The sequence below is a fragment of the Microtus oregoni genome, unplaced genomic scaffold (assembly GCF_018167655.1).
Source record: "Microtus oregoni isolate MIOR12 unplaced genomic scaffold, Mior012 000025F_ref0000491, whole genome shotgun sequence".
Lineage (NCBI taxonomy): Eukaryota > Metazoa > Chordata > Mammalia > Rodentia > Cricetidae > Microtus > Microtus oregoni.
Window position 1 is genome coordinate 13,257,216 of NW_024543084.1, and position 25,411 is coordinate 13,282,626.

Below are 25,411 nucleotides of genomic sequence, written 5' to 3' on the forward strand. Positions count from 1 at the left end.
ACTGTAGACTTGAAGAGCAGTGAAATGGTTTCTGAAAGACACTACCGACCCCCTCCTCAAAACCCGCAGCTAGCATGCTCCCGGGGGAACGTCCTGTTTGCTTTAAAAAAAATTCTCCGGATCAGCAGCCAGCCTGCTCCCGTAAGAACATCTCATTTGCCTGAGAGAGCAGGAGATAGAGATAGGAAGACTGCAAGGCAAGATGTCAATAAGATAGGATATCAACAAAGCAGGTTAGCTATAAGATAGGAACAGGATGACTGTTGCCAGGCATCCATGCTGAGAGAGGAAACCATTCATGCCCCTGCCTCATACTGATAACCACGCTTTTGCTTCTGTAAGCTTGCTTTTGCTCTCCCCTATAAGAAGCCCGCCCTCCAGTTGACAGGCGCGCAAGTCCTCCAAAAGACTTGCTGCCCGCAGGTACCTGTGTTTACTCAATAAACCTCTTGCTAATTGCGTCCTGTGGCCTGGTCTCAGAGTGTCCTGGTTCTGGGGTCTTCATCAGAGAGGAAAGGTCCTCTTTGAGGGTCTTTCAGTTCCGTCACAAGTGGACTTAAATTCGCAAGCATGGATTTTTGCAGTAGGAAGCCATACTCAGATTTTTTTTTAATAGGGGGCTATTTGTTGTTATTGTTTTATTTGTGTGTGTGTGTGTGTGCGTGTGCGTGTGCGTGCGTGCGTGTGTGTGTGTGTGTGTGTGTGTGTGAAGGTCAGAGAACAGGTTGCAAGAGTCACTTCTTTTCCTTTTACCATGTGGGTTTCAGGGATCAACTCAGGTCATCAGGTTTGGTGGAAGGTACCTTTACTTGACAAACCATCTTGTCAGCCAGAGAAATCTTTATACTATCATAGCGTTTCAGTGATGAAGGAACCATAGGCATAACTCTAGCCTTGCTTTGTTGACTGTTGATCAGAAACCAGAACTTTGATTTCTGGCAGCATAGAAGTAATTCTAGGTGCTTCATTCTTCCCAACTGCTTAAGGAAAGGGAAGTGTACATTGTGGTTTACTGGGTACAGGAGTGTTGGATATAAACAGGTCGCTCTTCTGGGGTAGTGTAAGCATAGCTGCTGACATAATGGACTTCCTCCTCCGAGAGGCCCCCGGGCACACAGGCCCACCATACTGCTCCTGAGAGGCCCACAGGCACACAGGCCCACCATGCTATTCTTCCGAGAGGATTACAGACACACAGGTCCATCATGCTGCTCTTTGGAGGGTACCATCTCACTTCTGTCCCCTGTGTAATATTCTCGATTTGGCACTGTCAATGTTGCTTTGGTTCTATTTCTGCTTCCTGGTTGCATCTCAAGTGATGCTATGTCATTGTAGTTCAAGCTGCTGTCATAAACTGTAGTGCAATAATGTCCTAGACAACATGTTTCTTATAGTTTTAGAAGCTGCAGGGTCCAAGATCAAAGTCCCCACAGTCAGGTGTTCAGTGAGGACATTCTCTTTTGTGTGCTGCTGGCCTCTTTCGTGATGTATTCTTGTCTAAGCAGTAGTCCTTTCCCAGGGTTTCACTTTGACCTCATCTAATGTCAGTCTTCATCTAAGGTCGTTACTTCCTGGTACTGAAGTAGACTAGAATGACAAAAACATCAGCCCATTCACTCTTTGTGACCCCTGTGTGGCTCCTGGGATGAAAGCCTGGTGTGACACGCAGGGAGACACCTAGTCCTACCTTCCTTGTCCATTTTTATTTAGAAGTCTGCTTATCTTCCCTTTTTTGCCTGACTGCCTCCTGCCTTCCTGTACACATGTTATCCCCGTGATGGCTCTACCTTTAGTTTAGCTGTTTCAGTTTGTTTTGTTCCCGTGAATGCTCAACTACATGAGTGATTTCTCCCCTCGCTGATTGACATTTTGACGTGTGATTGCGTGCATACAGCTGTGGTGTGAATAGGAGCAGGTGGGGAGAATGGCCTATTAATAAAGGTGCGAACTCTAGGAAGCACGAGTAGAGCAGGTCCATGCGTTAATACATCGGGAAGAAACCCACATGGCAGTTAGCACGTCATGTACAATGCCACAGTTGAGCAGGAAGCACAGCCCTGCTTCAGGAGTAATTGGAGGGCCCGAGTCCCAGCTGCCCGCTGGAGAACAAATAGGCAAGTAAATTGGAGGCCTCATTCTTATGGTTTATTGATGCTGTTTTGACCAAGTAAAAAGATTATTTACCTATAAAAGCTCAACTCAATGGCTTAAAAACCATCGGCTGTTTGAAAGGAGTGCCACGAGATAAAAGGGCAGCTGACGCTAATGCCATTGTCTGATATTTAGATTGAAGCCCAAGCAGAACAATTAGATTTATGGTGTTTTTCTGTAGTTGTTTTCTTTGGTGCAGACAATGCCAGGCAAGCTTCCCGCTCTCTGCCTAGAGTTGGGCTCAGAAGGAGCTGAGCTTCACAGAGATGCTGCGCTGTCTCATTAGCAGGAAGCTAAGCTGCTGCAGTAATGAGGGCCAAAGGTCTTTGCTACTCAGCGCTGTGATGAAGTATTCCTGGCTTTCAGTTCCAGTTGAAATTTAATGGTTTGGGGAAATATGACTGTATGAAAATCTCAAATTAGCTCTGTTCACCCATGTTGCAGGCATGTGTCCCAGTGTGTGAAGTGGCATCTGACTCAGGGGGACAGTGCATCTGTGTTCACCCATGTTGCAGGCATGTGTCGCAGTGTGTAAGATGGCATTTGACTCAGGGGGACAGTGGATCTATAAAGTATTTGCTTAGATTTCGGCTCTGGGTTTGGTGTGTTCGTTACTTGGAGAGACTTATTCATTCGTTCGTTCATTTGTTGTTGATGCACCTTTGGGCTAGTGATGTCTGTGAAATACAGCAAGGACTCTTTCTTTCTCCTCAAGTCTCAAGTCTTTAGTAAGAGCAGTGTCTGATTTCCAGGCTAGTGACAGTGCCAGGCCATAGTCATCTCACTAAGTGGCCCATCTGCTTGTCCACTGACAGAAAAGCAAGCAGCCCCTTTGTATAGTGAGTGGTCCTGGACATGGGCAGTATGGGGAAACCAACAACATACATACTACTCCTTCGAGAAACGTTTCCTGGGTGAGAACCATGCTCTTGAACCGAGAAACAAGACTGCCTTTCCTGCGTCCAAATCCCAGGATAATAACAATTGTGTGCTTGGGGAAGGGCCAGAGGGGACTGTGAGGTTCCCTGTCCTTCTGTCTGTCTGCCTGTGCCTTAGGGTCTCTTGTCTAGGCTAGTTACACTGTTAGAGCTTAGTCCTAGCCTAGCCCATTCTGCAGGGTTTGATTACTGACGTGCTTATATGTTTGCTCGTCTTAACATCGTCCAGGTAAATGATTTGTGAAGTGAATAAATCCTCCCAGCAGGCCAAGTGTTAGCCTCTCTGTTTAAAGATTGGGTGAATCCTTGAGAGGGAAATAAAATCAAAGCTTGATTGATTTGGCTTTAAGTTTTCAGATTTTTTTTTTTTGAATGTCATATTCTCTTAATGTAGGCTTCAGGCCATATGGCACGGTAGAAAGATGCTGGACGTGGAGAAATGCTGTGGCCTTGGACCCCAAGGACCTTGACTTAATTAGTGCATTGAACTTGGGCAGACCAAGGTATTTCCTTCTCATTCTTGGTCCACTGCAAAGCATTTTCCTTATTTTGGAGATGGTAGAAGCCATCAGAGCAGCAGGGAAGATTCAAGCATGCAGAGAACTAACCTGAAGGCTCACTGGGTTTTCTTTCTTTTTTTTCTATTTTTTTAAAAGGTGTATTAATTTAGTATGTATACAATGATCTGCCTGCATGTATGCATGCATGACAGAAAAGGGCACCAGATCTCATTACAGATGGTTGTGAGCCACCATGTGGTTGCTTGGAATTGAACTCAGGACCTCTGGAAGAGCAGTCAGTGCTCTTAACCTCTGAGCCTCCTAACCTCTCTAGCCCTCATTGAGTTTTCTAAACACTTGGATATTGGCCAGAAACGTGTCATGAAATCCCGTCTTAATCATTTTTCTTTGTTAAAATACCCTTTCAGTATTGCTACTCTTTGTAATTCAGAACATGCTCAAGCCCACAGAACTTTGACTCCGGTGATCTAGGTCCCTTAAAGAAGGCTCTGTGAGACCTAGACCACCCCAAGGAAGAGGTTGAGTAAAGCTCACGGAGTGCTATACTCCAAGTGTAATAGCCTGGGATTTGACCAGTGCTGCTGCGACTGCTTGCAAGAGGCTGTTGACATTTCCTCATTGAAAGAGGGTGGGAGAGTCACTGGACCCTCACCTGGAATTCTGGCTGCTCCCTCCTGCACATCCCAGCCCACTGTACATAATTCTACCCTAATTGTACATGGCATCATGATCTAGGGAGCTGATGCAGCATGGAAGGTTAACCGAAAGGGGGATTTCACCTATAGTTATAGGCCTGTCATCATCACCTGCTGGGGTGAGAGTCTTCAGAGGTGCAGCTGCTTTGGGGTTGCATATGCTTCTGTAAGAACCCCTCACCTATGCTCTGTACACCCAATAAACTCATGGTTCTCAGGTTGGACTTTGGTGGGGCCATAATTGGGGGTGTGTGTTTCTGTCTCCTCATGGAGAACCTGTTGTATAAATATTAGGGAGGTGGTATTGGTTCACTGCCTTCATGCTGGAGTTGTATCCTCCTGGCTCTTCTGGAGAGGGTGTGGGGTACACAGCCACAGGCTTCCTGGCAGTAAAGCCCAGGAGCATCTCTCCAGAGGATGCTTGTACAGGCCCAGTCTCCTGGACCTCTCCTGAGCTTCTTCCACAGGCAGTGAATCTCAGCATTATTTACAATTAATTACCATCAAGGTTTCCCTCATTCCGATTGGTCTTTCTTCAGATAATGATGAGTTGTTGAAATTTTCCCAGGTATAGAGGTGATTAGCAGATACAATTGATTAGACAGTGCTTTAAGTTGAGACCTGATAGAATGATCCTAGGTCATTCGTAGAAGGTAGAAGGCTGAAATGAACTCATGGTGAAGTCCTAGCTGGAGTATCCTCAACTCCAGATAGCAGACTGAGCTGCCGTGTCTGTGGGGCTTGTAGTTCCATGGTACATGAAGACCCCATGTGTAATATAAGCTCTCTCATCACAGTGGTTGGGTGTGGAAGGGTTGAGGCCAGGCTGTTTCGTTTCTTCCCTCTTTGATGTTCCTCCTTGTTAGTGGAGAGATGACCCTGCATGGAGGCATCACATTAGAACTTTGACAAGTGGCTTCTCTGAGATGGAGCTGTTAACGTGTCTCAGACGTTTGAAAGGGAGTATGCTTATTGAAATATGTTTTATGGAAAACATTACAGAACCTATAACTGAAAATTTATGGCAGCATTTTGTGGCAGAATGTTCCTAATGTTGCATGTGGATTCGCTCTGAACCCCCTTCTGCTTCAGAACCATAGGCTGGGTAGGCATTTTCCAAGAGTCTTTTCAGATCTAAACAGTGTTCCATGGAATAAAGTGTTTGGTGCTTAAATAATGTATAAATTCAGTTGGACAGGAGCTGCCTGTCAGTTTTATTAACTTTGACCTTTTCGCCCATTATAAAGGTGGTTCAGTTAATATTTAATGGCCCCTTATAGATCTTGACAGTTGGAGCCATGTTCCTGGAAACTGGGATCTTATATATGATTAACAAATGTCACTTAATCATTATGAGTCAGCTTGCAAGGGCAGGTTTTGTTTTGGAAGAAGGAAAGTTCTTTCACCTACGTGTGCTGTGGAGCTGCCCTGCATGCTGAGGGCCACCACGATGGAGAGGCTTCACAGGACCACTGCGAGGGGCAGTCAGCATGCAGCTCTGCTGTTTTGGTTTTTGTTTGTTCTAGCAAATGATCCAAACGATGCATGTGGGCAAAATCCCCTTGCCACTCTGCACAGTTAGCAGGGCTCTGCCTTGAAAAGAGTCAGCAGGGCTGGATCGGCTGAGACTGCGTGGACAAAGAAGATGGAGAGCCAGAGGCAGAGGAGAAGGCTCCTTGGGCCAGGAGGGCCCTGCCAAGCTGTCTCTCCCTGCATCCCAGAAAGCCCGTGCTTATTGCTCTCACTGCAGATCTGCTGGGGAAGATCGAAGCCCCAGCAGCTGACGTTTTGAAACATTGTCTTTCAAACTTGTGCTGTCCCGTGCTTCCATTGATTTCCCATTTAAGGAATCTGTAGGAGAAAACCAAATCTGAGCAAAATTCATTGGTCTAAGATGAGTTGTTAGAGCCAAGCCATGTTCCTCTCCACCTTTATCATGAAGGCCATCTGTCTTTGTCCTGTGTGTGTGGCCATAGACTCCCAGGCAGATCCACCAGGTAAATCAAGCGTCTGTGATGAAGCAATATGGATGCTTCAAACATAGCCATTTCCACCTTACTGGGTCACTGAGTAGCTAGCTTCTCTTTTATAGCCTCTTGCAGGAGCAGATCATTTCAATTGTCTTTGTTTTCTCTCTGCGTGCAGCCCAGTGACATTAGGTGAAGCTATTTGTTTTTCAGTGCATTATTGCCCTTTGCATCCTGGTGCAGGCCTTTATATATGGTGGTCACCATTTCATTACCACAATCTGTAATACAGCTGACTCAGCAAAGAAAATCCATGCCTTGGAGAAGCAATCGGGAAGAAATTGATTCAGAATGAGTTACTATTTGTATGTTTAGTTAATTCTAAATATATATTCGAAAGACCTTGCATCATTTGAGAGGAGAGGAAGAACATATCGTTTGTTAGAAATGATCTTGGTCCCGATTCTTAGCTTAGCATTTGCACATCTGAGTGTTTGTGTATGTCTGTTCAGGATTGGGATACCTGTCAAGGCTAATTTTATTGTGAAGAGATTGACGACAGTTCTTAGAATCCACACTATAAACGCAGAAGGAGGTTACTGTCATATGTCAAGAGCTGTGCTTCATTTGGCAGTGTGTGAGACAGGGAAGTTGTTTTCAATCCAAATGTTGGGATGGCCAAAGTTGGGGGTCTGAGTGGGGTACCAAGGAGCTTTCTGCAGTGTTGGGGAGTCTTTGTGTCTTGAGTGGGGTATTGGTCACACAGATCTATGCCTGTGTCTAGAGCAGGGGTTCTCAACCTTTCCTGCAACCCTTTAACACAGTTCCTCATTTTGGTGACCCCCATCATAAAATTATTTTCATTGCTACTTCATAACAGTAATTTTGCCACTGTTATGAATTGCAATATAAACATCTGTATTTTCCAATGGTCTTAAGTGACCCTTGTGAAAGGGCCGTTTGACCCCCAGGTTGAGAACTGCTGGTCTCTTAAAATGTGTGCATTGTTCTTTACACAAACTAAAAGTTAGGAGGTGGTTTCTGTTCTAAGTTGTTTGGGTTAGAACTAGGCAGTACTATTTTTCTTCTCCAGAGAAGACAAAAATACCACAGTGAGTGAAATGATCTCTTAGGTAACCTCAAGCTCAGCAGTTTGTCCAGAAGTAAAGCAAAGGATGCTTGCTGGCCCTGAGCCCACGTCATGTATGCAGCTTCCTCTGCCTCACTGTTCAGTGGCATGTGAGTGGAAATGAAATTACTGTCTCCGCCGTTCCCTCCAGGGCTAGGGCCTGTTTTATAGGTTGTTAGCAGATTGAGTCCTGAGATGACTTTTATCCAGAAACTGATACTGTCGTCACCAACAGGAAAAGTGACTCCAGAGAAAGGTTCCAGCCTGTGTGACCAGCCGGGTTGAGGTCCTGGCTTAACCGCAGTCCTGGATCAGTTTTATAGTTTTCATTACAAGCAAGAGTTCCCTGAACTAACTTTATCGCTGGGAGGATTGTCTACATCTTAGCAACATGACACAGACTTTCAGACTACCCCATGAAACACCTGGGTGACTTCCCACAACCACATCTCCCCGGTGCTGCTGGTATTTAGAAATGCCTGCTGCAGTGTCTCTTGGTTCACAGTGTAACTTCCTTTCTCCATCAGTGCAGTGGTGCTGTGGAGCCCTTTGATATTTTAACCACTTATGTTCGTTTTCATTGGTGCATTATTGCCATGAAGAACAACTTTGCCTCTTTTTGTCTTCATCTAATCCTCCCTTTAGAAATAAAGTCCTTGCAACATAGTGTTAGCAGCAGTAGCTGAAATAGCTTACAATGTGTACTGCGACAGAATGACCTGGGATTGATAGTCTAATGCCTGCTGCCCTGTACTGATGGGCTGTTCTTTCCCTCTTGTCTCTGCAGCTGCAGTACCACGCAGGTCTAGCATCTGGCCTTTTGAATCAACAGTCCTTGAAGCGCTCTGCAAATCAGATGGGTGTGTCTGCCAAGAGGAGACCGAAGGCCCAACCAACCACTCTGGTTCTACCACCTCAGTGAGTGAAGGGTTTGTGGGGAGCTGGATTTACACCTGCATGAACTTTACTTTGTGCTCTTTTGGAGCTGGTAGGAAGGTTTTGTTTTCTTCCACACAGCGTCTTCCTTTTGAAGGACGCTAGCAGGACTAGAAAGCCTAGCTTATCTAAGGAGCAGCTGTAACACAGTTCCTAGTTGTCGTGTCTAGCATGTAACTTTGCAGCTGGAAGTTTTAGATGCCTTATATCTTACTATTTCCTCAGCCCTGTCCTGAAGCTGCCAGAACACTAGTAGAGTTGGCCTGAGCACTCTGGTGAGCACAGGCCCAGAGTACATGCTTAAGCTGGGGTAGCATTTGAGCTGGACTGGCTGCTGCCTTCTCCTAGTAACATGTGTGCTCTTGCTTCCTCACTAGCAGGGATAATAAGCACAGCAGACCACATGGTGCTTTTCTTCTCCTGTGGACATCCCTGTAGCTACCAATTCCAGAACCCTAGGAGAGTCCTCAGGTCCCAGTCTGTACCCACGCTGCTTTTAACCCTATGCTGAGTACTCTTCCCACTTCTTCAAACAGTTCATTTTAGCCTGGTGTGGTGGCCTGTGCCTGTGAGTCCCAGCACATGGGAAGCTGGAGCAGGAGGATCTCTGTTTAAGGCTACCTTGGGCTATATAGTAAGATCCTGCCTCAAAAACAAAACAGAAATCTGTAACAGCAACAACAAAACCCCACAATTTTCCAGCCCGTGAACTTTATTTAAGTAAAATCATACACTGTCATTTGTACTATTTCTGTGTGTGTGCATGCACACATGAACACAAGTATGTACAGAGGGATTGGACCCAGGGCCTTGTGCCTGCCAAGGATGTCCTTTTCCACTGAGCTGTTTCCCTAGACTTGGGGGGGGGGGGGCACGAATGTCTTATTTTCTACTTGGTATAATGTTTGTCATCTCAGTTGGTTCACCAACTTGGCTGGCAAGCTGATGCTGAGAGGCCTTGCTAGTAGGTTCTCTCCCAGTGTGCACACTCCCAGAGACTGTGTGTGTTCAGATGGTTCCCACACCATCATTCTTTACCCTCTCCTTTGCTCCTGTCCTTGGCTGTGAGCTGCATCTTTCCATTGACTACTCAAAGGATCGTTTGCACACAAGATGTGCATATTCACTTTTACTCACAAGCTCACTGGTTTTGTCTGGTTAGCAAATACTTGTGCCTACTATGTGCCAGGCAAGGTTCCAATTCTTGAGGCAGTAAGTATGAGCAAGATGGCCTCCAACACCATGGTTTCCAGTTCGAATTAATGCTAGGAAAAGAATGGATAGGAGTAAAGTGGGGAGGAGAGGCCTGCTTAAATAGAGTGGTCAAACGAGGACTCAGCTGGCCGTGCCCTGCAGCACAGAATGAGGAATGAGAAGGGCTGGGGAAGGTCACTGGGGCTTTTTCCAGCAGCAGGTACATGTCCATGGGTGTCTCCATGTTCAGCGGGCCCTCTCGCAGTCTGCATCTGCCAGACAAGACGAGCACAAGCAAGCAGCACTCTCCCAGTTGTTTTCACGTGCTGCGTGTGTATACGTGTGCTCTGGTCTTTGAAAAGACTGACTTGAGAAGCAGAAAGCTTCTTGTGGAGCGTTACTCTGTTGTTGCGTCGCGTTGACTCGGTGACTCTGCATATCTCAGCACGCAGCTCCCCAAAGTCTGATGGGCCTTGTAATCTGTCATTTTCCCTGCATGGATTGTCTACTGAGGCAAGATGTTTGGCAAGAAATGAAAGACTTTCTAATGGTCCCATAAGACCGAAGCCAAAAAGTGTTTGTTGCTAACTCTCTCCTGACAAAAGTCAGTTCTTGGTCCATCTGTTCACCATTTGTTAATTTGCATTGGCTTGAAACCTGTTTACAGGTGACATGCTATTATGAGGACACTTAGAAGCTATTTTAAGCACCGAGGCAATCAACAGACACTGTTCAGATGCCAAAGGGAAAGAGAGAGAGGAGTATTCACAACTGTCACCGTACATTTATAATAGATCACTCAAAATACTTGGTTTCAAAGTGAGAAGTGGTAACGGCGTCCTAAGAATACAGCAGCGGAATGATTTCCTGTCCGCTGGAGCCATTTCCTGCGAAGATGGACTGCTCTTCTCTCACACCTCTCCTCGCGGGGCTCTCAGCCTCCTGGAACCCCTTCACAGAACTACTGCCTCGTAGGCAGGATCTATATCCAGACTCCACTCAGCTCTTCACTGTGTTTGATGTTGGCTAGGAATAGGACACAGCATAACTGGTGGCCTGCTGGAGTTATTAATTTTTTAAAAAGATTAAAAAAATAAATAAAAGAATAAAAGCTGTAGGTAATAGATGTGTGATAGATGTAAAGAGAAACCCAAGGCAGCAGGTACATCACGCCGTCCCAGGAAGCCCCTTTAAGGTCTGCTGGGTATTGTTCAGACATTTTTCAACACACACACACACACAATTATTTTTTGCATAGAAAACTTTCCATAAGGGTTCAGACTGAGCTCTTGTCCTCTTCCCTGTGCTAGTGTGTTGTGACGGTCGCTGGTGGAGAAGGCGCATGATGTGTTCTCTGAGGTCGTCAGACTGACATCTTAATAGTGTAATGGCTGTGCCTGCCTACAGGGAGGTCCTCATTACAGCATCCTCATTATAAATACATTGTCACCATAAGTTTACTTTGTCCTTAAGAAAATTCCTTAGAAAATTCCCAGCACTCAGGAGGCAGAGGCAGGCAGATCTCTGTGAGTTCAAGGCCAGCCTGGTCTATAGAGTGAGTTCCAGGACAGCCAGAGTCATTACATAGAGAAACCTTGTCTCAAAAAACAAAAACAAAAGAAAGACAGAAAAAGAAAAATTTTTGAGCCCCCTATGAAACACTAAGATTCACCAAGGTTGCTATGTTAATTAACTGCCTGTCTCCCCACCCCCAATATCCTCAACTTATTCTTCACCTAATGCTGTCAGATAAATTCTTCCTGGATAAATTCTTTCTTCTTATTGTTAGCAATAAGTGCTGTTCTCTGTCCTGTCATCCTGGGTCAGGGTTCTGGGTGGCTTGCCTACGCAGATCTGACTCAGTCTTCCAGTATGTTCTACTGAGACACTGGCTAGGGCCATAGTCATTAAGGGCTCAGCTGAGGTCAGGAACTGTTCCACCAAGGCCACTCAGTGACCCCAGCTGTGTCCTCTGACTATGGCCTTGGTTGGTGTCTCATTAGAACATTCCGAGAGAGTTCAGCTTCAGGCAAGCCGGTGTTGGCTGATGACGGGAGGTTGTGTTTCTTTCCCACATCCAGGCCCTGGTATGGCACTGGCTTCTCCAAAAGCAGCTAAGAGGATGAGCCAGGAGGGGGTTGTCCTTTTCCAGCTTAGTCTCAGAGTATCTGTTGTCCACCGTTTTCTGCAGTAGAAATGAGTTGCTGAGTCTAAATGGCATTCAACAGGAGAACACGGGCATCCTTTATAAGAGAAAACGTGGCGAGAACCGTGTGGACAGGATTTAAAAACTTCCAGTTGCCAGTGGAGACACTGTGGGGAAGGATGGCTGAGAGCAGCCCCAGTCAGGTCCGGTTACTCTGGCCCACAAGGTCCACTTTGTGCATTGGGCAGGACTGAGGGTCCTCTTGACTTTGATGAGACTAGAGACAGGTGAACAAATAAGTCACAGGCATTATAAGAGCGTGTGCCAAGTCCTGTAACTGACAAGCTCTGTAGGTCCCAGTCAGGGTACGAGCACAGGCAATTGTCCCCTCCATCACCCTACAAGAGACTCGAGATCAGGCTTGTTGGCTGTTGGGAATTCCATCACAGAAGAAGGGGATGGGGGCTACTGACCCCTCACTTGAGGTTCTGGCGGTTCTCTTCTACATCTCCTGGCCATTTGCATGGAATTCTGCCCTAGCTGCACTTGACCTCGTGGCATGGAGTTGCTAGAGTGAACTGAGTATGGAAGTTAGCTGTGTTATGGAAGTCATCTTCCATCCTGGATGAGACTTTGCTGTGCGTGGCTGCTTTGGGAACACCCATACTCTGAAGCTGGATTAAACTTAGTGGTTTTCCAGGTTGGACTTTTTGTGAAATTGAACTTTGGTTTGTTCTTGTTATTCTGTAAGGAGAGAGTAGGTGTGTGTAGACAGGTCCCCAAGCAAGAGAGTTCCTGTGTCAGGTACTGGAAGGGATCCTCTTATGGATCCCATGAAGTCTCACCAGATTTTCCTCCTGGGAGCTTTGCCAGGCTTCCAAGTTTCTAAGCTAGGATGGATGCTAACAGTGAAGAAAGCCCCAGGGGCTTCCTGGTGTGTCTTCCTCTCACAACCCTGTACTCGCCCTGTGCAGCCACCATAAACAGGAATGTGGGACAGGTGCAGAATGTGCTTCACATGTGGTGGCTTGGACAGTAGTCACCTGGAGACATGGTTGCTCCTGTGTTCCCTAGGATGAGTGAGTGCTGGGATTAAAGACACATCCACACCCCTCAAAAAGCTTGCAAAGAGATAGAAATGTTTCCACCGAATGGAGGGTGCTCACAGTGCGCTGCTGAGCACTCTGCCTCCAGCTCTCTAGAGTGCTTCTCCTCACTGGCATCTCTGGCAGAAAGAGTGCTGTCCATCTTGAAAGAGCCTGTCTCCCTGTTCCTGGGAAATATTACCCATTGGCCCCCTTTGGATTGAAGTTAGCTTCTAGAGTGGCTGTCTCATTTGTTCTGGATATCTATTTAATATGTCAGGAGTATATGTCAGTATAGCTATGCTGTGCTACTCCCAATAGCAGTTTTGGGTGTCCTTCTTTGTTAATAGGGGATGCTAGGTTGGATCCACATTGTCAGGCTGAAGGGTCCACAGCTAATGGCATACCGGCTTTCAGTGGCCAGAGACAAAAAGAGTCCTCTGCTCCAACTCAGGATGCCTCAGCTTCATTTAGATCTGAAGAAAACCTAGTTCCTCTGAAAGGTTCTTTTGAAAACGCTGCCTGGGTCAGAGCATCTTTTCACCACGCTTTCCTCTGTGAAAAGATCTCGCTTGTTGAATCTGAGCTCCATTCCATTAGGGCATTCCTTGGAGAGGAACAAGCCATTCTCCGCTTGTTGCCTGTCCTTCACTGTTTCCCCATCAGCCTTTCTGTTCCAGCCCATACCACAGTGTTTCCTTTTCTTGGCTTGTTCCTGTTAGTAGGTAAAGATGCTTGTTTAAAGCCATCTCCTGGAGGAACTCTGTTTCTGAACACCCCTTCCCACGTCACACAGCTCTGCTTTACAGCCAAGCTCTTGGAGTCTTGTCTCTGCAACCCCCGTGTGGTCTCTGGTGTTCCCTCTGGCTGCTGTCTCTAGAACATCATGCAAATGGATGCAGAATGTGCTGTCTGTTTCCCATTTGCTCAGTGCTTAGCTTTTGTGAGTCACTCACATTGTGTATATCAGTGTTTATCCCATTTGATGCTGGTGTTTTCTTGATGTCCTTTGAACCTCCTGTGGCCCTTCCTCAACATGTTGTGTGTTTTCAGGATTATCTGAGACCCTCAAGGGTGCTGTCTTCACATCCCATGTATTTGAGGAATAGCATTGCCAGTGGCAAACATGTGCTCCGCAGGTGCTGGAAAGATGTGCCATCAACTCAGGGCAGGGAGATAATGGTACTCTCCTTAACCCTTGCTTGAACACAGACTGCCACCTTCTGTAAGCCACTGATGTTGCTCTGGGAGCTGAGTCAAATGAGGCGCATCTTCTGCTCCACTATGTTTCTGGCTCCCTCGCTCACCCACTCGCAGTTCCACGTGCTTGCTTCATTCTCAGAGGCTCACACTATCTTTTGTTTGGTGTGAGACATCAGGAGTCAGGGAGCAAGGTAGAGGCCTTGCGTGTCCTGGGTGAGAAAGATGAGTGAGTGGAGCTTCTGGGGTCACGGATATATCACCAGCAACACAGTGCTTGTGTGGGAGACTGTCCTATGGCTTGCTGTCTGTTGCCACTTTCTCTGACTTGAGGATCTTTTTAAAAGGAGGTTTTGTTTTTCCATCTTTGTCCCCCTCACAGACGTGAAGCTCTACTGGAAAGTCATCTCTGGTGACCAAGAGCTTGCATCCTTGTAGTGGTGGTGGTAGTGGTGTCTTGAACTTTCTTTTTTTTTTTAGACTACTATTTTGTTGAGGTCAGACTGTGGTTATGTGGTGATTAATTTATATTAATTCATCGGCCTTGATGGTGACAGGAACTTGACCCTGCATCTCCTTTCAGCAGAGCCGAGTTCAGCCTGACCTGAGCAAAGCCACTGTCAATAGACTCTAGCTCAGGCCCTCTGTTGGGAGGCTTTTCCCAGTGTGCAGCAGACCCAGCCTGAGCTGGGCTGTGGCAGAGCGAGTGTTTGGCCTGTACTGATGTCCCACAGAGGAGGGAAGTGTGCAAATGAAAGTTTGCCGAGTTTGGGGAAAAGTCTTCAAAACTTAGGTGGAAATTCACTAAGTCTTCTTTCCCCCATTGGCAAGCATTAAGTAACAATATTCATTAAATACCACAGAGAGGCTGTGTAATAAAGAAATAATCCTAGGCCTAGGTGGCTGCAGTTATCCAGAAGAGCTGAAATTGAGAATATAATTAAAGATTAAAACATTGTTTGCATTCTAGAACATGGAGAAATCTTTTTCCTCCATTGCGGGACCATATTAATAAGGAGGAGATCAGTTTCCAATAACTGTTGCCGCTGAGCTCAGTTATTAGCTCAGCCCATCACGCCTGGGCTTCTGACTCGGGACTTCGCCTTTCTCCTCCAAGACTGGATGGGAGCGTCAGTCTCCCTCAGAAAGCATTTACGTGGGCCATGGAGGTGCCCAGAGGGCAGAGAGCTGCTGCATGAGCTCGAGGAGCTGAGTTCAGGCCTCCAGCACCTGTGCAAGCAAACCCTGCTGTAGCTCCATCTGCTTGATGTCCTGAGTGTGAAGAGCGGCGCTGGGATGGCCAGAGTTGCCTTTTACAAGAATCTCAAACCCTGCAGCCACTGCTGCCCTCTCTTGTGGACACAGCAGTTTCCAGTCTATTCCTTTTAGTTTGCATGCAAAAGTGAGAATATTGGTGGGAATTCTGCCGTAGCCAGCTATGTTTATAACTATGGCTAAAGAGCCACCTCAACCCAGGCCCGAAGCAGTCTCCAGAGCTTCTGGAGGAAGTCTAGACATTCAGCTTGCTCACTGGCTTGTAAAAGCCTAACAGCCCAGGCAACATTTCACTCCCTGTTTTTGCTGCTGTTTAAACCTGCTTATTTCCCACTGGTTTTGAAATTGACTTGGAAAGTATTTTGAGGCCAAGGGTGTGGAGTAGACGTCCTTCTGGCTCTATGTCCTCCCTGTTCTTTAGAGTCTCTATTTGAGGAGAGACAAGCCCATGATCATTGTTATTATGCATATGCCCTCATGTTATTGGCAGGTAGAGGTGGAAAGAGTCTGAGTCTGTATCTAAGGGGGAGTAAAAGTGTGATGTAGTTCCTGTGAAAGAGTGCTCCCTCACTCCTCACTCAGCCCAGGCTTCTCCATGGCATATCACCCACACCTAGCTACTCCACTGTATCTCAAACGCTGATATGTGGCTCCCTGGCTGATAAAGCTGAGACCACCCCACCCCCGGGGTGTGTATGTGTGTGTGCACGCGCACGCGCGCGCGCGTTCATGCCTGTGGAGAGCAGAATTCAGTCTCTGGTATTGTTCTTCAGGAGCTGTCCACCTAGTGTCTACCTTGTTTGTTTAAGTCAGGGTCTTTTACCAGGGCCCGAGTGCTCATGACTCTCCTAGGATGCTGGTCAGTTAGCGCTTGGCATCCTCATGTCTCTTTCTCCCCAGTGGTGCAATTTTAAATATGTAGCACCATACCCAGCCTTTTATATAGGTGCTAGGGCTCAAACTCAGGTCCTCATGCTATATGGTAGCTACTTTAACTACTGAGTCATCGTCTAGCTCACCAAGAACACCTACAAAACAGTTTCCATGTGTTCCCAGTACCCAGGACTTGTAGTGTACTGGATGTTTAAGTGACCAGGAACAAGTGCTGTATAGATAAACAGAAGTGGGTTGTGGGGGCAGGTGCAGAGGTGGGCTTGGAACCTTTCGCGAGGACAGGGCCCAAAGGCCAGCCTTAGCACACTATGGAATAGCAGGCCCTTGCGGTGGATGAGCAGGGCGCAGTGTGTGGAAAGTGGTATATTAGGAAGATGAATCAAGTGGCAGGTTGCAGATGAATAAGCTAGTCCTTTGTAGCTGTTTAAAAGATAATTGGTTCATGTTACTTATCTTTTATTCCCTCTCTTTGGGCAGGAGAAAAGTCTCTGGGAGAAATAAACGAGGAATCCCTCATAAATATTAATGCAAAAATCTGTCCATGGAGAATAAATATAGGGACATTTTGTTTTAAATGCTCTATATCGTTGCGATTCATTAGCATATATGTTGTAAAAGCCGCTTCTCTTCCCTTGAGAGAACTGTGTTCTGTTCAAGTAATAGCCACAGACCAAGATCTGTAGCTTGTCGGGACTGTAATACTTGAGACATATGGCAGAACTTTGCTCCCTGTTTCAGCCGGGGGTTCTGATCCCCTATACTCAGAGGTGCTGCCTGTGGCAGGGTGCCTGATATCCCTAGCCCCATTCCCATCCAGCCTCCATCTGGACCTGTGATCCCCACCCCTACCTATTGTTTTCCATGTACCCATGCATCCTTTTCACTCAGAACAGGTTAGGTGTGTGGACCTCCAGGCCAGGAACATCATGGCACAGAAAAGACTTCCTGTAAGCAGGGGGAGAGATGAAGCTTTCCTCTCAAGGCATGCACATCATTAGGTGCTCACAAATCTCGAGCAGAGTGATGGATGGACCACATTTACTTTAAATACACCAGCATCCTGTTGCCAAGTACTGTGGTCAGCATCCTACCGCTGTTGGAGTGGGGTCATGAGACCGTCTTGCTGTGGATGGTGCTGCTGGACCGTCAGGCACACTGTACTCTTGCCTGCATTCATATGTACATCCATGCCCCTTATCTACAGAACATGTTCAGATAATGGAAACCATGAATACTGAATCTCATGCGTACACGTACATTTTCCTTAAGTGCCCGTGTGATGAAGCCTAATTCCCATGTTCCCCACAGCAGGGAGCAGTGCATTTTCTTCCCAGTTTCTCAGACTGAGGTTCTTGATTCACAGATCTTAGGAACCTTAGCATCTTTTTATTTTTGAAAATCAAGTTGGAAACTTTGCCTTTTCACTTACAGGGAGCCCTTTCCAGCTTCTTTGGCAAGTCCAGGCTGCTGGCATGACTTGAATAAAGGTTCTTGGAATGCAAGTTCTGGGATGCTGACTGGTAATCTGATGCTTCAGACTGTGGTTGACTGCTGGTACCTAAAAGAGCAGACAGGAAAGTTGTAGATACTGTATCTGAAAACTTTAGGATAAAACCTTCTGTTCCACAACAACAGCAATAACAAAATAATGTCTGGAGAAGCAGGCCTGTGGCTGCCCCCAGTGCAGTGTTAGGCAAAATCTAGGGGAATGCACAAGCCAAACGGGGGGTGGCAAGGGAGAGCAGAGATCTGGTGACAGCTCTGTCACACCCTGCCCTGTTGACCTCATGGGCACCTGCAGCCTCAGTGACCGGCTCTAGTCCTGGCCCTGCTCTCAGCTGCCATGTCATGTATTTGTATCGGACTACATGTGACAGAGAACTGAGAAACTCAGTGTCCTCTGTAGATACTGAATCACGGCGCTGTCGCATAGACTAGAAAACAGTAATAAAGAACCTAGCCATTAAGCCCCGAGTGGAACGTGGCAGCCTGCAGAATCAGTTTCAAATGATATTTCATTGCGCCCTCTAATGCATTTCTCCTTTACAAGGTGATTTTATCCAGGAAGACAGCTGTCTGCTGTGGCTATTATATCACTGGCCATTACAGGGCAAAAGAAGAAAAGAATGGGTGGTATCCCAAGGCTCATCAGATAGGTGCTGGTGCTTTTTATTTTAATTTCTAAAAACATTTATTTTAAAACATTGCATCAAGTTTGAATCACAGTAAACAAAGCTATGGCTTCATTATATGTTAGATTTTGCTTAGTACGGTCTTCCAAACAGCAGACACGATAAAGTAATTGAAAGTAAAGGGTATTTGTTTAATTCTTCTGCTTAACGAAGAGCTGGAGCCTGGGATTATTAGCTTTTCACACCATAGGGTTCCCAACTAAAGCTGGGTGCAAGTGAGACTCTTTGAAATCCTTCTGTTCTGCCTGAGCTGAAAAGTAATTCCTGTGATCTCCTGGTGTGTTTCTCTCTCTGCCACACTGGTCGTTAGTAAGCCATAGACTTCAGTCACGGAAGTCTCCACGTAGCATAGAGGTGATGAAGAACTAGTGAGCCAGGAACCCAGGTACAGTGACCTCTGTGAGCCTGGGTCCCAGGAAGCTGGAGTCGCTGAAGGTAGAATGGACTTCTGGTACCTTCCAGTCAGCCCAGCACTCACTGCCGGATGGACACACAGCAGTTCTCAGCAGTAAAACCGAGAAGCACTGTTTGCTGCCCCTGTCATACTGATTGCTAGCTTGATTGGGACATAAATCTCTCCAATTGAGTCTAGTGTGGGAAGAATCGGTTATTTTCCTTCAGTCTGGAGGCACGGTGAAGGCAGTGGAGATGTGTTGTTGAATGTAGAAGCATAGGGAGTGGGCACTCAGAGAACTTGGTGAGTGCAGAACAGGCTCCTAAGAGAAGGGGCCCAGCCAGCCAGAAACCCACTGAAGCTGCCCACTGAAACCACATTGGATGCTTGAGAGAGAGACCCAGACATCCCAGTGTTAACAGCTCCCAGGATTCCTGCTGATACCTGAGTTCTCCAGGAAAACCTGCCAGAGCTTGTATTCACTGTGAGGAAAAAGTCTGCAGAGCTCAGTGAGGCCATGGCTGGGGCCAGCTGCGTTCAACTCAGGAGTACATGCAGACATCACCATGTCGTCTACTTCCAGCTCCTTCATTCATTTTAGCTTGTGACTTCAGAAAGGCTGAAGGTTCCACTCTAATTCTTCACTAGTTTATATATTTATAAAATATATAAATTTTATTCATGCAGATAGTCTATATAACTAGGCATGCTATACTGCCCTATGGGTACTTGAGGATTTATGTATTTATAAAAATCACAAGTACACAATTTGGCTTTTTAAAATTTTGTGGGTATATGTATATATTTGTATACATGTGACAATTTAGCTTATTTTAGATCTGATGTGTATTTTATAGCCATTATTTAGTAGCTTTATCGTATGATTAAATTATATGTATTTAAATTGTGAAATATATACAAACATGTGTAAGTATCTCCTTGCAATAACTAAGAAGATTAACATTATTTTCTACCACGAATACTGCCCCATACCTTTTATCATTCTTTGTGTACACTAGTTTGCATTTTCTAAAACTCTATGTAGATGAAGTCATATAGCATGTACCCTCTTTTTTAAAAATCTGTCTTTATTTCTTGGCATTACCATTGAGATTCAGCCTTATTGTTCATGTATAGGATATTTCTTCTTGCTACTGTATAATAGTCTTCTGAATATTCCACAATTTGTCCCTTTATCTATGATGACATTTGGATTGCTTGGGTGCAACATGTCTTTGTGTAGACATGTGCTTCCATTTTTCCTGTGTAATGGCTTTGAATTACAGTATCTTGGTCACATAGTGGATGTACAGTTACCTTTTTAGTAAATTGATACTCAGTAGTTGAGGTTTGAAATGAGACGGTGTGACAGGGAACTGGGGTCCAGAAAAGGTGATATGAAGGATGTAAGAACCTTTGAGGATCTTTGGACCACTTCTACTGTGTCTATACCTAGGGGTTGAGAGAATGGGATGTGTACCCTCTGTATTTTGAGCGTTCCTGATGGACAGCTGCGGTGAACGCTATAACAGAGCTTCCCAGTGACTCCCATTTCCCATCTAGGGTGCTGTGCGTTCTTAATCAGAACGTAAAAGATTCCCCATTCCTCATAAAAGGCAGAGTGCTTCCCTGAATGTTTTCCAGAGTTGTATTGAGAGGACAGGTGCTCCCCACTCTCACCGTGACTCCCACAGGCATGTCCCTGATGACTAGTGATGCTGACTGAACTCCCAGGTGTCTTCCTTGGTGAAGTGCAGGCAAGGGTCAGGCCTTCTATTAGGGTTGGTCGAAAGGCAGCTCAGCCTTTCCTGTGAAGGCTTCACAGAGGCTTTAACACAGGGCTGTTGTAAGCACTATTAATTGCAGTTCTGTGGTTTTCTGCTGAGCACCTACTGTGTGCACATCATCCCTCAACTGCCGTGGGAAGTTCAAAGGAGATAGACAGAAACCAGATGCGCAAGGGTCTAAACATTCACCTGTGGTTTTTGTTCCTTAGCTTCGGGCTCTTGACATCTTTCTGTGTGGGTGTGATACCTATGGTCTGGAGTGACTGATGGTGGTGATAGGCTTCTAGCAAGTTTGGTTTGACATGTTTGTGTCAGTGTGTGTTTGTGTGTGTGTGTGTGTATGTGTGTGTGCTTCTTAATCTTTGAACCATTGATGGCTAAATTCATTCTATTCTTGCTATTCTTTTGGTTTGCTTTAATTTCGTTTATCAAGACCCATCCTGCTCTGTACCCCTTGCTGGTCTAGAACTCACTATATAGATCAAGATGGCCTCAGATTTGTGTTGAGCCTCCTGCCTCTACCTCCTGAGTGCTGGGGTTACGAGGGCTGCTACACCCGGCATAAAGTCACATTATTCTTGCTTGTTTGCACTAAGCTCTACTTTTATGATTCAGGAAATAAAGCCTGATGTCCATGCTGGATGCTGGGTGCTGAGTCAGCTGTAGGGGGCAAGTAAACTTACCTGTAATCCAGAGGAAGGCCAGCTAAACAGTGATTCCTCCTGCTCATCTCATCTCTCTCTTGTTGCTCAGTGACCTCATCCTTAACCTTCTGTAACTAGATTTGGGACTCAGGTCAAATAAAAAACAGCTTGACCTTGAACTATGGAGGATAGGTTGCCATAGTACAGGCTGCCGCCAGATTTCCATTTGTACCCAGTGTGCAGAGAGACTCCAGTGACATGCATGTCCCCAGGTCTTTTTCCCAATGTGCTCGGTGCTCAGGTACACCTCTGAAGGACTCTGACTCTTGGCCCTAGGGACTTTCCCCACTGCAACTTTTCCAGCTCCCCATGTGGTAGGTAGATCTGAAGACTTCTTGTTGTCAGAGACTCGCAGGGCATCACAGTGCTCTATAGAAGGTCATCCTAATTCTCTCCATGCTTACAGTAACATTTTCTTATTAGCAGCAGTACTGTGAGCATGGCTTCTAAACTCAGTGACTCTAGAATGCTCTTCTCCATATGTGGTACGTAGGGAAGGGGGTTAGGCTCGGGCATGCTGGGAAAAAATGTAACAATGAAATTATGTAATATGGCCGGGCGGTGGTGGCGCACGCCTTTAATCCCAGCACTTGGGAGGCAGAGGCAGGTGGATCTCTGTGAGTTCGAGGCCAGCCTGGTCTACAAGAGCTAGTTCCAGGACAGGAACCTAAAAGCTACAGAGAAACCCTGTCTCGAAAAATCAAAAAAAAAAAAAATTATGTAATATGTTAAGTAAATTGAAGCTGCCAATTATATTTCCTCCTTCCACTTCCCTCTTGCTGTCGGTTAAAGTAGTCCTTACCCCCCATAGGCTGTGTACAAACCTGACTTTTCCACATCATATGTGGGCTGGGATGACTTTTTACAAAATAACTGGTTTTTTGGCAGATTTTTATTTTTAACAAAGGAGCACTTAGAATTTAGAGGTCCCCTATGACCAATTAATCCAATGCAGTTTGTTCAGCAGACATGCAGACACTACACAGAACTGTCCTCACCCCAAAGGAATGTCTGTATTATTGAGGAAGCATATTTGGGGCACATGAAACCCAGACTGGAAGAGCCAGGAGGCGTCTCTTCCACCCTAATCCTGTGTCAGGGAACCTCCAGCTGCAGAGAACTTTCCCGAGTCGTCAGAGCAGCACTGCTGACAGTCCGCCACACCTCTTCTCCTGCATAAGACACGAGCACAGGAAGACTGATCCAGGCTAGAACGCACCTACATCTGTCTTTCCTCGGGATTTTGCAGGTCTGTGTTTTGCTGTTCCTGGAGGTAATGCTTGCTAGAGAGCTGTCTGTGAACCTCGCCTCGACCTGGGGCTTCTGATTGACTCTTTGCAGCTGGAAGGGTGTGGTTGCCTCAGTTGCAGAGCTTTAGGCTTCAGTGTTCCTGGTGCCCTGGAGTTTTGCCCAGTGTACACTGCTTTTTGGCAAAGGCAGTACTTTATCAGCTAGGATGAGCAGATACTTCTGTGCTACAAATGAGTCTGGATTTATAACCTTAGAGTTCAAGGAATGAGATGACAGCTCACTGGCCAAAGCCAGTCAGCCATAGAGGGAAAATGAACGTGACCGCCTAGGGTGCCTGAGTCATTCTGGTAGGCGCCGTCACTCTCCTCAGCTGTACGTGTGTTCACACTGGAGCTCACACTTAGTCCACAGTCTCCAGATTCCAGCAGTTCCACTTGCTACCTGTACAAAACATGGCTGCTGCAGTGTGGTGTGTTTATTAAGGTTCAGTGCCTGGGAAAGGAAGGGGAAGAACAGGCTAGCCCAGGGGAGAACAGTTTCCCTACATCCAACAGGGCCTTGGCCTCCTGGGAAAGTCTGGAGCCAGTGCTGTCTGGCACTAGGCAGGGAGTGCCCCTTGGTATCTGGCCTCACTCTGTCAGGAGGCTCCAGCTGCTGGGGTGGGCTCTGAAGGAGCTGATGCCCCCACAGATTGCCACAAGAGTGTCTTAGAAGAGGACTCTGTGGCGGAACCCCACCAACCCTGGTCTTTCTCAGCCTCAATACTGTTACCACATAGCCGTGTTCCAGAATGCTAGTCATTGATCCGTGGCCCACCCCAGAAGTGGCATGCTTGCACACTCTCCCAGCACCAGTAGTGAATGCTGCTGCTTTCACCGATGCACAGTTGCTGAGTGTCAGCTGTCTATCATATGGGTACAGCACATGCCTTAGTCTGCCTGCAGGGTCCTGCTCTCCCCCCATGTGCACTTAGAGAGCTGTTCCTCCCAGTGCTCCTCCTGCAGTTGCTCTTGGATCTGACCTTGGTAGTCACTGGCACCTTTAATATTCATTCTGGGCTCTGTTCACCCTTAGCTGCAGTGCTAGCCCAGGGAGGTACAGAGCTGCTTTCCTGCCATACCTGAGCCCCCAGTACCTAGAATCACAATGAGTGAGTATGCTAGGGACACCATGTGGGTGGCCTAGATGCCACCTGAATTCCTCTTCATTCCACTGCCTGCTGTTAGAGCCAGTATTGAGGCAAGATGGTGACACCCCATGTTCCCATTGAGTCTTAGACTAGGATTGCAGAGTACCCAGGAGACAGCCATGCCATAATACAGTAGAACTTTCCCTGCATCCCCCGGTCAAGGCGTGTGCTCCTGTTAGGGGCAATAGTCCTCTTCACAGAGTCGGAGTCTCCGGAAAGAGATGCTCTAAGTCTCTTATGAGTGTAGAGGACATTTCTCTTGGCTCTCCCTGACTCCCAGGCCTGTGTATTCTTCCCCAGAGGCACAGCATCCTACAAAGCTCCCTGACTCGATGTTAAACTGTGTCTTAGGAGGTGTAACTCATCTTTGCATAGTGATGTCTTGGCATCATAGGTCTCATTCCTGTGAGAGCAAACTGCTAGCCCTCCAGGATAGAAGATGTCAGATCATTAGCTTCACCAAGCAGGCCTCTTCAAGGAGTGACCTGTCTTGACCACTCAGTATGTTGTTCATTGGCATCAGTAACCAGGTCACATCAGATCGTGCTGGTCAGCCTATTTCTGCCACCATGGCCACCCTTGAGTGGATGCACTAGGTAGCAGTGGGCTGGCATTTTGTCTTTCTGGTTGCTCAGCGCCTTTTCCTTGGGGGCTGGGTAGTGATGACATGTGGGCCCTTCCACCTCTTTCATTCCCCATGTTCCCATGCATGTGTATATTTCTGTCCTTGTCCTGACTCCCAATCTATGTGGGCCAGCCACCTCTGCCCATGAAACCATGTGTCATCTAACCTTGGCTATTCCTTCTGCGGAGAGTACAGCTCTGCTGTACCGAAGTCTCACTGAAGTGCCACTCACTGGGCGACTTTCCCCTCTTTGCTGGTTCTGTAAACCAGGTGACACGTGTTTTTGGCTGGTGCTCACTTACCAAGATTACCCTTCTTTAGACCAAACTTGGGCCTTTCTTTCTCTTTCTGTTGGTCATGTGAAATTCCTCTATTCAGCCGTAAGTCTGAACCTTGAGAGAGAACTGGCACAGCCATGATGGGCTTTATGTGTGGCAGAGGGCAAGAGAGCACTCCCAAAGAAGGGAATAAGTGCATTCACTCTGAAATGGCTTTGTCTGCCTCCTCATCAGATGGTACAATGAGGCCCTCTGCCCGTGAGCTTACGATATTCTCCAGTCCTCCTCTAGGAACCCCAACTCCAATGTTGGAGCATGGGGATTTGTTCCCCTCGATCCCTAGGTCTAGGATTTGTGCTCTGTTTGTCTCTTTCTTTCAACATGGTGGACATGGCAGACAGGGTGTGTAATAGAAAGAACCTTGACCATGAAAAGTAGCTTAGGAAACTGCTGTTTATCAGTGGATTTAGGTCAGACCCTAGGAATAGAATAGGGAGAAGTTTTGTTCTTAGGTTAGGATATGTGGTGGATGAAATGAAGGATAGGCCCAAACTGTGCAGCTTCTGGACAGACTGAGTCCGAAGCTGGGGCTCCTGTTTATCTGCACGCCATGTTCCCTGCCTCCTTGAAATACCCTACCGTAGTCTTCTCCTTTACCAGTCAGGGTAACTATGATGGAAGCATCGTGGATACCATGTTCCAAATGACACTCACTACGAGTTAGCTATTCATGTCATGGCAACTATTACATATGGTGGTAGTAGTGTGTCTCAAATAAGTTCTGTGGTTCTAAGTGTCTCAGGATTCCAGCAGGGAGCCCCAAGAAGGGTCCAGGGTACAATCAGGCTGTAGTGGCTTCT

At 46.6% G+C, this 25,411-nt stretch overlaps 1 protein-coding gene across 1 annotated transcript in view; it reads left to right on the forward strand.

The window, feature by feature from the left end:
- The window catches only part of Med27 (mediator complex subunit 27), a 177,602-nt gene that overhangs the window by 54,172 nt on the left and 98,019 nt on the right, over positions 1-25,411 (forward strand). Inside the window, exon 3 of the mRNA XM_041674846.1 lies at positions 8,189-8,319. Within this exon, the coding sequence (XP_041530780.1) occupies positions 8,189-8,319 (131 nt within the window). The remainder of the gene's footprint in view (positions 1-8,188; positions 8,320-25,411) is intronic.